General features: G+C 37.5%; 1 protein-coding gene across 3 annotated transcripts in view; it reads right to left on the reverse strand.

Annotated features, from left to right (window-relative positions):
• LOC111189535 (NACHT, LRR and PYD domains-containing protein 3-like) overlaps positions 1-15,456 on the reverse strand; it is a 103,258-nt gene extending 87,802 nt beyond the window's left edge. For all 3 annotated transcript variants that reach the window (XM_049472894.1, XM_049472893.1, XM_049472892.1), the window contains exons 1-3: positions 15,298-15,456; positions 13,373-15,146; positions 7,109-7,282 (exon numbers count right to left, since the gene is read on the reverse strand). In XM_049472894.1, the coding sequence (XP_049328851.1) occupies positions 7,109-7,282; positions 13,373-15,146; positions 15,298-15,448 (2,099 nt within the window). In that variant the 5' untranslated portion in view covers positions 15,449-15,456. The remainder of the gene's footprint in view (positions 1-7,108; positions 7,283-13,372; positions 15,147-15,297) is intronic.
• Between the last annotated feature and the right edge of the window lie 1,148 nt (positions 15,457-16,604).

Here is a 16,604-nt window from a genome sequence, read left to right on the forward strand (position 1 = left end):
ACTGAGATCAAGCAGTAGTAGAATAGACATTTTTCCTGAGTCTGTATTTAAGCGAAGGTCATTGATAACCTTAATTAGCGCAGTCTCAGTACTATGATTGGGCCGGAAACCTGACTGAAATTGGTCTAGACAGTTATTTATGGACAGAAAGTGCATAACTTGCTTGAATACATTTTTTTTTAGAGATTGGTCTGTAATTGTTTAATAAGTTTGCATCTAATTTTTTCTTTTTTAAGAGAGGCTTCACAACGGCTGTTTCTAATGCATTTGTAAAAACACCCAACATGAGTGAGGTACTTACTATTTGAAGAATGTCTGCTGATATTGAGTAAAAGACATTCTTTAAAAAACTTGGTTGGTAATGTATCAAGACTGCAAGTGGATGATTTGAGGTGACTCACTGTATCAATTAAAACTTCTTCATTAATAGTGCTAAATTGGGACATTTTGACTATGATGCTTTTGCATGGTTTTGGAGAGCACATGGGCTCATCGGTGGATATAGATGTACTGATGGCTTGTCTGATATTTTGTATTTTAGTATTAAATTTTTTTTTGCAAACTCATTACATCTCTCAGTTGAAACTAGCTCAGAGGTCATATATGTAGGTGAGTTAGTTAGTCTGTCAACCACAGTGAAAATAACTTTGCTATTGTTAATATTATTGTTGATAATGCTGGAGAAGTAGGATTGTCTAGATGTGAACATTATTTTATTGTAATCACGCAGTCTATCTTTAAAAATTTCTTTGTGGATGTGAAGCTTGGTTTTTCGCCATCTGCGCTCAGCCTTTCTGCATTCTCTCTTTTGGAGCTGAACTGCAGCATCATTTCTCCATGGAGCTTTCTGCTTGCATGGCATGGTTTTAACTCTAACTGGTGCAATCTCATCTAAAACTAGCAGTTTTTGAGTTAAAACTATCCAGCAGAGTATCTACAGAGTCTGATGGTTTGCATGGTGCAGAGCACACTCTGCTCACAAAAAGTTCAGCTGTCATGTCATTTATCTGCCTTTTCTTCTACCTAATCTTTCTGGCTTCACTGAATTCAGCGCGAGGCTACAAACAATATAAAACTCAGTTCAGTTAAATAAAAACAAGTAAGGACCTGTAAGTTCATCAAATATTGTCAAATATAAAGGAGAGGTTGAGGTTTTGATGAGCTGTTTTCATGATTTGAAACTGAAACTAACAAACTTTTATTATTCTGCACAGAAAGCCTGTGATTGTGTTTAATGAGTTTATATTTTATATTATTTATTTTTTATTCATTTTAATTATTTTAATTATTTTATTAATATATATATTCCCCATGATTCCCATGTTCTTAGTTTAATGAAATAAATTTGATAATCTCTTATCATTCTTATCATTTTACTTTACTTTCACTGCTATTATTATTTTCTTCATAAGATATAAATTCTTTACTTTTTATGTCAATTTTTATGTTTTAAAAATGTCCTATTTTTCCTTGTATATATTTTATTCATCTATAGTAAATGTCAGTTTTTATTTCTATTTTTTAAATATTTTTAATCCCTTTTAAACTGTAAATGAGGGTCCCCCTCCGGTGTAAATAATTGATTGCTTGATTAATATTCAGTGTTGCAAACCCAGTTATTATATAAACAATAAACAGAATAAAGAATAAAATAACTTTACTCTTCCCTAAGCTGCAGGTTTATCTTCACAGTTTGACGGCGCAATTTCCTATGCGCTGTTAAAATAGGAACGAACAGAAGTCAGCGTGCAGCTGTGTCTTAAAGGGGATGGATACTGACACACTGATTGGTTTCATCTTACGCCCAAAACACACCCATGAATAATTGAGGGAATTAAAACACACCCTTTTGCGCCGTTGGAGCTGCGCAACGATACCAAAGACACAGGACACGCCCCTAAATCTAGCTGCGCAAAGCGCAATTACCAAGTGTGCTATAGATCGTTAAAATAGGGCCCATAGAGTTCTCTGGCATAATTATCCTTGGGAATATTAATGTGAATGTTAAAATCACCAGCAATAATAAAATGATCAAATTCAGTAGAAATAAAAGACAGCATATCTGTAAAATCATCGATAAAATCAGCATTGTACCTTGGAGGCCTGTAGACAATTACTAGTAATATTCTTGGTGCCCCTTTTAAAACTGCACCTAAATATTCAAAAGATGTGGAATCTCCAAGTGATAACTGCTTGCATTGGAATGTATCATTAAACAGCATAGCTACACCCCCACCTTTCTTGCCGGTACGTGAGACATTTAAAAAGTTAAGGTTTGGTGGAGCCGACTCAATTAATACAAGAAAGAATTTAACCATGTCTCTGTTAAAAACAGAAAATCAAGCCCATAATTTGTAATAAAATCATTAATTAGATAAGACTTTTTAGTAAGAGATCTGATATTTAGCAGAGCTAATTTAATACCCTGTGCGTTTTGTTCCAAAGACTGTGGGTTACAATTTACATACTGCAGGTTGGATATATTCACATTATCTGACCTATACTCCCTGTTCTTTCTGCTTCTGATAAGAACTGGAATGGGGGAGATAACTGGCACACAGGGTCCGTACTTGTTTTGAAAACATGTACTGCTGACATCACCATTGTAGCAGCACGGACCCAAAAGATATCAGTTTGCTGGATTACTTGTGGCGGCCTCTTCCCTTATGGTGGAGGGAGGTGGGAGGGGCTCCTGCTGGTGAAGAAGTCGAGAGCGGAGCTGACTGTCCGGTGGTTTAGGAGCTTGTCTCTTCTTTTTGGGTTGTGGGGGGAGTTTGTTTAATACTTCATGTTCATGTTCATTGGGCTTCATTTTGGTCCCCTTTTCTAACTCCTTGATTGGGGAGTGTAGTGGTGGTGAGGATGGGGGTTGCTGGGTCCGTGAGGCAGTAGGTGACTGTGGAGGAGAAGTTGTGCTGATTTTCCGCTGTACCTGAGGACTCGCTGACAGAGAAAGTGTCAGCCTTGTCCCTGCAGATACCAGCTTCTCCATGGTTGCTGGGAAGTTCAGGTGGGGTGATGATGGGGTGGAGATGGAGGATAATGATGAGGTGGAGATGGAGGATGGTGTGGAGTGTTCATGCAGTTTCTGTGTTTCCGGCAGCTGATACAGCAGAACATGTCTCCCATCCGATAACTCCGCAGTCTCTGTGGGGGGAGGATGTTGTGTCTCTGTAGTGCAGACAGTGTCCCTGGGTGTTAAAGCTGACGTGTCTTCACCAGGTGGAACAGAGAAGTTGCACAGAGAAAAAATGATGTTCTGTGACAGGAATTTGACTCTTGTTGGTGTGCAGTCCATCTCGCCTGAAAAACTCTCTTCCCAAAAAACAGATTGAAATTGTCAATGAAGTTCAGTCCGTTTGACCTGCAGGTTTTCTGAAGCCAAATGTTTTAAAGCCAACAGCCTAGAGAACATATTGCAGCCCGTTGCAGGTGGAGGACCACTGATGAATGTCTGGATGTTGAACTTGCGCAGTGTGGTAAAAAGATCATTAAAGTCTCTTTTAACACCTCAGACTCCTCTTTCTTTGTATCGTTCTTTCCAACATGAACAATGATTCGTTTCACTGTTCTGTATTCAGCCAGTAGTGCTGGAAGCTTCTCATTCAGTTCAGAAACTGTGATGTTTGGCTCACATCGAATGATCAGTTTCTGATTATTTTTCATGCCATGAACAGAGTCATCCCCCAAAACAAGGGTGTCTGCTGAGCCCTGTGGCTCTCCTGGGGTGTTTTGAATGGCTGAATCTTCTGGTTCTTTCTGAATTATACTGGCTGGTATTTAAAAAGTCATTAAGGTCTTGCAGTGGCTCAAATCTGTTTTGCAAACTAAGTGACTGGAACTGATTTCCTCTGGCTCTGTGCTCTGATCTCCGAGCAAAAGCTTTAGCATTAGCCAGATGTGCTCTGTTAGCAGGAGTGGAGGGTACTACAGAGCTGTATGTGGCATGCCGTTTGGGTTTAGCTCCAATGCTAACCCATTGCTGTTTTTTCCCATATCTTTCAGTTGTACTCACATTACGGATGTCCACATGATCTGCTGGTCCAGTTCTGTTCGTCTCCACTGCTCGCTGCTCTGTTAAAAACCTGTTGTCCGCTGGCAGCACTCCCACTCTCCGATGGTCCTCGAACAGCGCAGAAATGCCAGTCCTTAAACTCTGATAACAAGGACCAAATTTTTTTTCCAAAACAGTCATTCTTTGTAGAAGATTGTAGCAGTTCTGGCAGCACAGGTGCTCTGAACCCACACAAGGAGGCATCTTGTAGATTTCTTCTTTAGCACTCTACAGAAACTTTTCTGATTCCTGTGCCTATGGCTCTACTATACTAAATGTCCAAAAGAAGCTAAAAAAAAAATAAAATAAAAAACAAAATATGGTAGTGCTAGTGCTAATCTAAATAATGAGCTCAGACACTGTAGCTCGAAAATGTCTGAAAATAAAGAAAAGTATGAAAGATAGCAGAGATAGCAGAGCTAAGCAGAGAAGCGTCTGAACGGCACAGAAGCAGGAAGCAAAAGAACTCATAGTCAGAGCTCGCCTTTTTAGGAGTATTTAAACACCCGCTAATTAAGTGTCAACACCCATAAAAGTGAGAATAAAAAGTATTTTTTTGTTGTTTTTCTAAAAGAATGTTGTATTTGCTAAGCTGAAAAAATTAGAAAGTATATGGTAAAACAATGTTTTCACAACAAAAACACAGCAGTATCCCATTCCCTCCAAATTTATATTTTTCAAGAGATCATGTGTGTGTGTGTGTGTGTGTGTGAAGGTGAGATGCTCTGTTTGTTGTATTTTGATGATCTTACCCCAGTTTCTCCAGTTTACAGTGTGGATTCTTCAGTCCAGCAGAGAGCAGCTTCACTCCTGAATCCTGCAGTTTATTATTACTCAGGTACAGTTCTCTCAGAGTTGAGGAATTTGAGCTGAGAGCTGAGGCCAGATCTGCACAGCTTTTATCTGATAGATTACAGGAACCCAGCCTGAGAGAGAAATGATAATCCATTAGAAACACTGACATATAAACACAAACACACCCCTTAGGAAGGAGGTGTATTAGTATATTTTTGAGATAAATATTATATTCTTTATTATGTATTATTATTATTCTTTTTCTTATTATTACTAATCAGTGAATTAAAATAAGTGCAACTGTAGGTGTTGAAGTGACCTCTTTTCTTGCTTGATTACAAATAAAAAATTTGCCTATGTATAATAAAAAAAACAAATACGGATAAATCCTCCCTAACACACATGCACACACACACACAAATTTGCAAATACTGATTTCTTTATATAGATAGATAGATAGATAGATAGGTGCTGTCTTACTTTCATGCAGCATAGCACATAGTCTCTTAGTCACTTACTGTTATACTTCCTGATTTTCAACTCTAGTACACTGTCCAGCAGACTCATTGGAACTAGACAAACTAATCAGTTGTTTAGAAAATGATTATTTTAGATGGTGTAGCACCCCTTAAACACAAAAAAGAGAGACAGAAAAAGCTAGCAATGTGGTACAATGATCAAACTCGTACCTTAAAGCAGTTAGTACAAAATTTATAATAATATCGATCAACTAAACTGGAAGTGTTTCATTTTGCGTGGAAAGACAGTCTTGTCAAATATAGAAAAGACCAGGCAGGTAATAAACCTCAGACTCCAGTCATTCACACCAACAAAAACACAGCAGTTCCCCTTTCCCTCCCAAACTATATTTTTCACTTTGTCTCCACTTCTCCACCTGGTATCTGGACTAGGGATGTCCCGATCCAGCTTTTTGAACTTCCGATCCGATACCGATTTTTTTTTTGCACTTCCGATCCGATACCGATATCGGCCGATACCGATACCGGCCTATCCGAGCATGTATTAAAGTTTAAAGTTATTTAGCCAACTTACTTTGTTGTCAAACTCATGTTGAAAAGCGTTTTACTCTTGATAACAAGTAGCCAGCTGAATTAGGTGTGTTTGAATAATACACAATGGTTGGTAAAGAGAAACTGACCTGTTTATTTAGCAATTAATAAACTCAAAATAGACAAAATAATAAATAACAAACAGAAATGGCGACAGTAAACCAAGGCTTAAAAAGCCATAAGTGCAAATAATATTGTAAATTGTATTAAAAAAGCAAAACACACAAACTGAGTAGAAAATAGTCTATTAACAGCATCAGTACTCTTGACTGCTGTACTCATCAGTGCTCTTGAACAAGTGTAAAAAAAAGGTTAAAAAAATCAGTGCAAATAATGAAAACTATTTAAAAGCAAAATGCCTTCTACTCCCCAATCTCCTCCACACTTTGCTCCTCCATCCCATCTACACACTCCCTTCAATTCCAACTGTTTGCCCTGCCTGCAGTCCGAGCATGATGGGGAGATTCTTTTTTTACAAAGACGAGCATTTCAGTATGCTCAGGTGTCAGCCTGCTCCTGTGTTAGTAATGTAACCATAATATAATAAATATTTTTTATAAGCAATTAAAGCTAAATTATCAAAATAAGTTACGTTTCACACAGTTTTACCTTTTAGTTGCATAAATAAGAAACATAACATGTTTCATAAACTTTATTTGCAAATAATTGTGAAATTTACCCATACCCACTAGTTGAGATGTGATACTACAATAAGCATAATGACACTAAAAACACAACAAGCAAACATCATAATGTTAAGAGAGAAAACTTTATTAAATTCAAAGAAAAAAACTCTTCATAAAGGGAGCTAACGCTGCCTCCAGCCGGTCTGACCGGAGTTCATCTTTCCCGGCCCGGGGAGATGCTATGCTCGTTTGCTGAAGGTGTGCTGAAAAATGCGGACCGGATTTTACTCTCACTGGCGAAAACACAGAAAAAACTGGAATGGATTATCTAAATGAGTGCGCTGGAAAACACGGATCGGACTGTGAAAAAAACTGGATCGGGAGTCTGGATCGGCATTTTCTTGTGCCTTCCAATCCGATACCGATACGCATTTTTTGCAAATATCTGCGGCCTAATCTGGACCGAGCACACCTGCTTAATTTAATTTGTATAAGAGATCATGTGTGTGTGTGTGTGTGTGTGTGAAGGTGAGATTCTGTTTGTTGTATTTTGATTATCTTACCACAGTGTCTCCAGTTTACAGTGTGGATTCTTCAGTCCAGCAGAGAGCAGCTTCACTCCTGAATCCTGCAGTTTATTAAAATTCAGGTTCATTTCTCTCAGAGTTGAGGAGTTTGAGCTGAGACCTGAGGCCAGATCTGCACAGCTTTTATCTGATAGATTACACTCCTGCAGCCTGAGAGAGAAATGATAATCCATTAGAAACACTGACATATAAACACACACCCCTTAGGAAGGAGGTGTATTAGTATATTTTACATATTATTATTATTCTTCTTATTCTCATTACTCAGTGAACATTTTTTTCTTGCTTGATTACAAATTAAAAATCTGCCTATGTATAAAAAACAAATACAGATAAAGTCCTCCCTAACAAACACACACACACACACACACACACACACACACACACACACACACACACAGCTGCCTCTATCATTATTGTTTAGTAAATTTGCAAATTCTGATTTCTCTTAGTCACTTACTGTTAACCTTTCTGATTTTCAACTCTAGTACACTGTCCAGCAGACTCATTGGAACTAGACAAACTAATCAGTTGTTTAGAAAATGATTATTTTAGATGGTGTAGCTCCCCTTAAACACAAAAAAGAGAGACAAAAAAGCTTGCACCATGGTACAATGATCAAAGTCGTACCTTAAAGCAGTTAGTACAAAATTTATAATAATATCGATCAACTAAACTGAAAGTGTTCTATTCTGCATGGAAAGGCAGTCTTGTCAAATATAGAAAGAACTTAATAAAGCCCACTCAGCATATCTGGCCTCTTTAGTGTTATTTCCAAATTAACTAAAAACCAGGCAGGTACTGAATCTCAGATTCCAGCCATTCACACCTGCAACGCTTTTATGGACTTCTTTGATAGAAAACTGAAAACATTCAGGATAAAATTCAACAGATAAATATGTCATCTGGTGTGGCTGATATAGGACAAAACTCAGTTACTGAAGTTATGATGAGTTTTTAACCCACTTCAACAGCTAGAACTAGAGAAAATTATCTCCTCATCAAACAGCACAACCAGCACACTTGATGCAGTTCCCTCAAAATGACTAAACAGGTACAGCCATATATAATTAAACTTCTGTTAATGATAGTAAACTCATCGTTTACCCTGGGGCATGTACCCAAAGTCATTAAAACAGCGGTAATTAAACCTCTGATCAAGAAATGTGAGTGAGAATAAAGAAAATCGAGAAATGTGTAAAAGATGAGAAAACATTGATGTCTCACAATTTTCTCCTATTAAATAATGATAAAACAGAAATTCAAAGCTGCTAGAAATAAATGATCAGACTTAATGTTAAATCTGGCCGACTTCTCCGTCACACCTGGTTCAGTAGCTAAAAACCTTGGTGTTATCATAGGTTCAGATCTAGCATTCGATAAACACATATCTAATGTTACTAGAACAGCTTTTTTTTCACCGAAAAATGAGTAAATGCCTTCATTACATCAAGGCTAGATTATTGTAATGCACTACTGTCAGTATGTTACTGCAGTAATTAAATAAACTTTAGCTAGTTCAAAATGCTGCAGCCAGGGTCCTTAATAAAACTAGAAAATTTGACCATATTAGTCCAGTCCTATCAGCACTGCACTGCTTCCAGTCAAATTCCACATAGACAATAAAATTCTCCTGTTAACGTATAAAGCCCTACACGGGCTCGCTCCTGAGTATTTACGAGATCTCATCTCCTATTATGAACCACCGTGATTACTTAGATCTCAGGGTGCTGGTTTCTTAGTAGTTCCTAAAATTCAGAGGAGCTCTGCAGGAGGAAGAGCTTTCTCTTATAAAGCTCCCCAACTCTGGAATAATCTCCGCGAATATGTTCGGGACTCAGACACAGTCTCAATCTTTAAGTGTAGACTGAAAACTTACTTGTTTAGTTTAGCTTTTGGTAATTAATGTTTTTCACTTTAGATAAGGCTGCAGATCCAGGGGTTCATGGTACAGGTTAGATCGGGCCCAAAAAATCTGACCCGACCCAGCCCGAGCCCGTGTATGTTCTGCCCGAGCCTGACCCGCCCCATGAACTGTCTGTTTTCAGGCTGTTGAAATGAGCGAAATATGATCAGATTTATGTTAATTAACACTGTAACATAGAAGGATAGAACTATTATTTAATCAAAATGATTTTTAAGAACTGCTACTCAGTGCTGCAAGTCAAACGCGGAGGAGTTTGCATGCGAGAGAAAGAGAGAGAGACAGAGAGAGAGAGAGAGAGAGAGATTTGCGTCTTCTGGAATTTTGTTTCACTATTCTTTAAAGAATTATTTTAATTCAGACACATTGGAGGATTTTCCAGCATAAACGTCCTGTTTAAGATCATCCACAGCATCTCAATCATACTTTAACTAGTGAACTTAGATGTGAACTTTTTGTTTGTGTGCTTTGGATCATTGCCCTGCTGCAGAACCCAAGTACACCTGAGCTTGAGGTCACGAACAGATGGCCAGATATTCTCCTTCAGGATTGTCTGGTAAACAGCAGAATTCCTGGTTCCATCAATTACAGCAAGTTATTCGATAGCTCCACACCATCATACTACCACCACCATGTTTTACGTTCAGTATGATGTTCTTCTTCTGAAATTATGGGACACCTTTCAAAAAGTTCCACTTTTGTCATGTCCAAAGAATAGTTAAGATATTTGTTGGCAAATGTAAAATAAGTTGTTTTTAGGTCAGTTTTTGCCTAGAAACTCTCCCATGGAGATCATTTTCACCCAGTCTCTTTCTTATTATTGGATTATTAACACTGACCTTAACTAAGGTGACATTTCTGGATGAGTTGTCCATGCCCTTTTGGTATAGTTTTGGTCAGCTGGACTCCTGGGAAGGTTCACCAGTGTTCTATATTTTCTACATTAGTGAATAATAGCTCTTACTGTGGTTCACTGGAGTCCCAAAGCTTTAGAAATGACTTTGTTACCTTTTCCAGACTGATAGATGATCAATGACTTTGTTTTTTGGTCTGTCTTTGAATTTCTTAACATTTGTGGTATAATAATGTGTTGTTTTTGAGATCTTTTATCTGCTTCATGTTGTCAGACAGGTTCTATTTTAGTGATTTCTTGATTTTACAGGTCTGGCAGTAATCAGGCCTGGTTGTGGTTAGTGAAATTGGTATTGAAGTGTGATTAATCAAAGTTAATTTATTACAAACTTTTTTCACACAGGGCTAGATTTGTTTGGATATTTTTCTTTCCTTTAATAAATAAAATCATAATTTAAAAGGCACTTTTTATATTTACTCACGTTATCTTTGTCTGATATTAAAGTCACTTTGATTGTAAAAACAGATATAGTCACTGCCGCTGGAGTTTTTGAATGTGGCTTTAGTGATCATTGTCCGATCGGGTGCATTAGAACCAGTTCAAAGATACAAACGGGCTCTCGGAGGGTGGTTAGAAGAAATGAAAAAAAAAATGAACAAGCTTTTCTTTCTGACTTAGCAGTGAGCAAAATTCACTTAACTTTTGAAAGTACTGATGTGGATGTTGCACTAGAACATTTCACGAAATCATTCCTTTCAGTGGCAAATAAACATGCTCCATACAAAAACTGTGAATAAGAGACAGATCTAGCCCCTGGTTTTCAGGAGAAATTTCCTCACTGCTACAGTCAAGAAATAAAGCCTGGTCAATAGCCAGACGCACAGGGGAATGTGAAAAATGGCTTAAATTTAGACAATTAAGAAACAGATGCACCTCTGCAATTAGAAAAGCCAAATCAGATTATTTCCTCAGCCAAATTACTAGCTCCTCTAATCCACAAGATTTCTGGAAAGCAGTAAACTTCCTCAAAAACAACTCCCAACAAATCCCAAATAAAATTCTAGTCATTAGTAATTTAATCTTTGACCAGCAAGAACTGTGCCAAGCTTTTAATGTGCACTTTGCTGCAGCTGGTCAGATATTTAAAAACACTGACTCAAACCTGCCCGTGGATCAGCCCATCATCACTACTACTGCTTCCCAGAAATTCAATATTTTCACCCTCCAGACCTGCTCTCCTTACATAGAGGCTAACGCCCTTTCCTCTAATAATCCTCGGAAAACAATAGGTGAGGACGGTCTGGACCCCTACCTTCTGCGTCTCACAACCCCAGTTATTTTAGAACATATTACATACATTTTTAATCTTTCTATTTTATCCTGCAGAATTCCCAGTATCTGGAAAGCAGCTCATGTTATTCCTCTGCATAAAGGAGGAGATGCAGCAGATCTAAATAATTACAGACCAATCTCAAAACTGTCTTGTTTATCTAAAGTTTTAGAATCCCTAGTGAATAACCAGCTCAAGTCTTTTCTTTATGAAAACTCCATCCTGTATAACTATCAATCTGGATTTAGAGAAAGAAATAGCACCATCTCTGCAACCACACTGATTTTAAATGATCTATACATGGCCCCAGACAAGAAGAAGTACTGTGCTGCCATTTTTATTGATCTTACAACAGCTTTTGATACTGTTGATCATGATCTACTATTAGGTTCTTTACATTAGATGGTTTTAGCAATAATGCAACCCTGTGGGCCCAGGATTACCTTTCTGGCAGGAAGCAACGTGTGTCTATTGGTAACCATAAATCAGACCTACAGCCCATAACAAAAGGAGTCCCACAGGGCTTAATCCTGGGTCCAGTTTTATTTAATATTTTTATCAATGATCTTGCCGCCTCTACCTTAGACTGCAAATTACACCTTTATGCAGATGATTCAATCTTATACTGCTCAGCAGATTCTGCACATGCTGCAATAGAAAAACTTCAACATTCTTTTAACACCCTACAGACTGCTCTATATAAACTCAAGTTGGTTTTAAATGCAAATAAAACCAAATTCATGCTGTTTTCCAGATTTTCTAATGGAGTTTTAAATTCCAGAACTATTACTACTCTGACAGGATCCACCATTGAAAAAGTTAGCGAATATAAATATCTCTGCATCTGGCTTGATGAAAAACTTTCTTTTAAACCCCATATTAACAAACTCGCCATTAAGTGCAGACAAAAGCTTGGATTCCTCTATCTGAATAAATCCTGTTTACCCGTGCACGCTAGAAAAACAATAGTGGAGGCAACCATACTAGCAGTGCTGGACTATGGTGATGTAATTTATAAAAAAGCGTCCGCCAGTGCTCTCAAACCATTAGACTCTACCATTCTGCTCTGAGATTTATTAATGGTGACGCTTACACTACTCACCACTGCTCACTATATGATAGAGCTGGTTGGTCCTCACTAGCTGCACCAAGAGAATCTATGTAGAATTTTCTGTTCTACATATATATTTTAATTAAATGTTGATTTAAAATTACTACTTATTTTATTTTTTATTATTTTTTTTTACTATTTTATTTCTTATTATTTCTAAATTATTATTAAATGTGTTCAATCCCTTTGATGTTATAAAGGCTCAGCAACATTGTAAATGAGGGTCACCCTCAATGTTTTTCCCGAGTGAAAATAAAGGTTGATTGATTGATTGATTGATTGATTGAGATCACTTAATATAATGAGCCCAACCATAACACACCAACAAGATGTTAATTTCATCTTTAGTGAAGTGTTGTTATCTCTTACTTCCTGTTTTGGCCCTTCTTCCTCATCTAAGCAAGGAAGTGATATTTCTATCCCAAACTATGTATTTATAGGCTGGAGGTTGGAGTGATTGAGTGAATGATTTGGATGATGGACCAAATTATTTTTTGTGTGCACGTTTTAGAAGTATTTTTTTATAATAGGTTTTATTAATATGGATTTTTTGTTTATCTATATAGTCATGTGTGTGTTTACAAATATTATATAAAGCCTACATATGTCATTTTATTATTTAAATTTCAGAATATGTATAATGATATTGATTCCAACACTTTTCTGATTTTTTAAGGCATAATAGTGAATTATTTATATATGTACTTGGCAGAACTGAAACAATGTTTGTGTTTTGATTGAGGTGTTTCAGAGGTGGAATCAACAAAGATGTTCTTTGAACTTTTTTTGTTAAGTTTTGGTTTGTAAAGCTCTTTGGGAAATACTTGTAGAACTGACTTGTTCTTCTCTCAGGTTCTGCACTAGTTAATTTGTTATTTACTAATAGTGATCACTTTCAGGAAACACACCCCTGATTGATATGTGTTTAGTTTCTCAACAAATAATCAATAAAAGTACAGACTAATCAATATTACAAAATATAAAACAGCACAGATTAAACACTGAATAATGAAAATACTCACTCAACCTTCCTGGATACTTTCACCACTGGAAGCAGCCTCAGAAAACATTCTTCTGATTTCTGAAATTTCCTCAGGTTAAACTCATCCAGCTCCTCTTCTGAATTCAGCATCACAAACGCCACAGCTGACCACTGATCAGGAGAGAGAGTAACTCCACTGAGATCACTGGAAACTCCTCTGTTCAGGTATTTCTGGACTTCCTGCACTAGAGAATGATCATTCAGTTCATTCAGACAGTGGAACAGACTGATAGTTTTCTCTGGAGAGGGATTCTCCCTGATCTTCTGCTTGATGTACTTCACTACTTCCTCTTTACTGTGAGAGATGTTCTCTGTCTGTATCAGAAGACCTCGTAAGAGAGTCTGATTGGACTCCAGTGAGAGACCCAGAAGGAATCGGAGGAAAAGATCCAGGTGTCCGTTCTCACTCTGTAAGGCCTTGTCCACGGCTCTCTTCAGGAAATCAGACATTGTTCCTTTTTTGGAGAAACCAAATCCACTGTGTTTCTGTTGCAGCACATTTCTGTTGTTGGAGATGAAGGACAGAAACACATATAAAGCAGCCAGAAACTCCTGAACACTCAGATGCACAAAGCTGAAAACCTTCCCCAGGTGAAGTTCAGACTCCTGTCTGAAGATCTGGGTGCACACTCCTGAGTACACGGACACTTCTCTGACATCAATGCTGCACTTTCTCAGATCTTCCTCATAGAAGATCAGGTTTCCTTTCTCCAGCTGTTGGCAAGCCAGTTTTCCCAGAGACAGAATAATCTTTCTTGTCTGTTTAAGATCAACATCACTTTTTCTTTGGTACTTCTGGCTGCGGTGTTTGATCTGAAAGATAAGGAAGTGTGTGAACATTTGAGTCAGAGTCTTGGGGATCTCTCCTCCCTCTGCTTCACCCAACATCCTCTCTAGAACAGTGGCTGAGATCCAGCAGAAGACTGGGATGTGGCACATGATGTAGAGGCTTCTGGAGGACTTCATGTGTGTAATGATTCTTTCAGCAAGGCTCTGATCTCTGATCCTTTTCCTGAAGTATTCCTCTTTCTGAGGGTCACTGAACCCTCGTACCTCTGTTACCTGATCAATACAGTCAGGAGGGATCTGATTGGCTGCTGCTGGTCGAGTAGTTATCCATAGGAGAGCAGAGGGAAGCAGGTTCCCCTGGATGAGGTTTGTCAGCAGCACATCCACTGAGGCTGACTGTGTTGCATCAGATACTCTCTCATTGTTCTGGAAATCTAGAGGAAGTCGACATTCATCCAGACCATCAAAGATGAACATGAGTTTGTAGTGATGATATTCTCCTGGTTTTAAGTATTTTGTGTCTTTAAAAAACTGATAAAGAAGATCCTCCAGACTGATTTTTTCAGTCTTCATCAGATTCAGTTCTCTAAAAGGAAGTGGAAATATGAAGAGAACATCCTGATTGGCTTTTCCTTCAGTCCAGTCCAGAGTGAACTTCTGCACAGAGACTGTTTTTCCAATTCCAGCAACTCCTTTAGTCAGCACAGTTCTGATGGACTGGTCTTTAAAGAGGTCGTTACATTTGATGGGTGTCTCCTGTGTTGCTGGTCTCCTGGATGCTGCTTCAATCTGTCTGACCTCATGTTCATTATTGACCTCTCCACTCCCTCCCTCTGTGATGTACAGATCTGTGTAGATCTCATTCAGAAAGGTTGAGGTTCCAGGATTTGAGATTCCTTCATTAATTTTCTGAAATTTCTCCTTTAGAGTAGATTTCAGCTTTCGATGACAGGACGGAGCCAGTTCTAATAGAAATAGAAAAAGCAATATCATTAAATATCATTAAGTATTAAATATATAATAAAAATGTGCTGTCACTAAAGGCTGTTTACAAAAAAAAAAAGAAACTAGTGTAATTCATGCACATATAAAGTATTATGTAAATGATCTAATCACTGGTCTGCAGTTTGTTAGCGAGGTCTGTCTGGTTCATGTTTCTCAGGACGTGCAGTGTGATCTTCAGCGCTCCCTCTCTGACACCACTCTGATCCTCCTCATCCTCCTCCTCTCTCCCAGAGCATGATGGGTAATCCAGATTCTTCAGCATCTTCAGAAACCTCTTCAGCTGATTCTTTACCAGAGAGATGACTTTGTGCTCCAGTTCCTGATTAAACACATGGTAAGAAATGGTAGTAAAACATGAACAGATAATAGTTTTATAAAATAATTTGTGGTTTATGTCAATATAATGTTTTGGATATGGGGTGTGTTGTATTGGATTCAGATCAAGGGCAAATTCAAGATTTATTTAATATTATTTCTAGCCCTCAGCAGTCAGAGCTTTCTCAGAATGTAACAGAACATGTTATTATAGTGTGAAACTGTTTAACAGTAGAACATGAAAACATAATGTAATATATGTGGCTCTAGAACTTTGACTGTATTTATATTGAAGTAAAATCTTTGGGATAATCTGGATTTCTGCACTGATCACTAATAAATGGTTTTCATCATAAATTAAAGCGTGACATTAATGATGTGTGACTTAATCATTATGTAAATTTAGTTTAAAACCTGACACAAAAGGTTTTATTTCACAAACATATAATTGCATTATGTCTCTCCATCTGGAGACAGATTCTATCAGGGACAAATGGGAGACAGAGCTTGGGAGGGAGTTGGGTGATGAATGGTGGTCTTCTTCGTCCTGTGCCAGACTGGGCTTGATGTAATTAAAGCTAGTTCACAGGGCCTATTATACTAATGGCAGACTAGCTTAAATCTTCTCGAACACTGATGCCACTTGCCCAAGGTGTGGCTCTGATTCGGCTGACTTACTGCATATGTTTTGGTCATGCAAAATTATGCATGTATTATTTTTTTTATTATTATTATTTATTTATGTTATTTTTTAAAGTTTTACCATTTTGTTGTGTGTTACATGTTTATTCTTTGTTAAGTATGAAAATGGATGACTTCTGTACAAATATTTTGACTGTATGCTGGTCTGCTTTTTCCTTGAAGTCATCAATAAAAAAAAATAATAATTAAGCAGAGTTAAAAATGCATCTTTCTTCTTAATTGATAGTTTAATAAACAGTACATTTAGTTAACTGAACAGTAATATGTTGGATCTAATCTGAAATGATATTTATGAAATTAACCATTATATTTTATAGCACATAACTTCATATTTAAAGTTTAAAACACCAAATCACATTTTACAGTGTTCACATGTGCTCTGGCATTAGTCACACCTACAC

This window comes from Astyanax mexicanus, unplaced genomic scaffold (genome assembly GCF_023375975.1).
Source record: "Astyanax mexicanus isolate ESR-SI-001 unplaced genomic scaffold, AstMex3_surface scaffold_31, whole genome shotgun sequence".
In the NCBI taxonomy this organism is placed as follows: Eukaryota; Metazoa; Chordata; class Actinopteri; order Characiformes; family Acestrorhamphidae; genus Astyanax; species Astyanax mexicanus.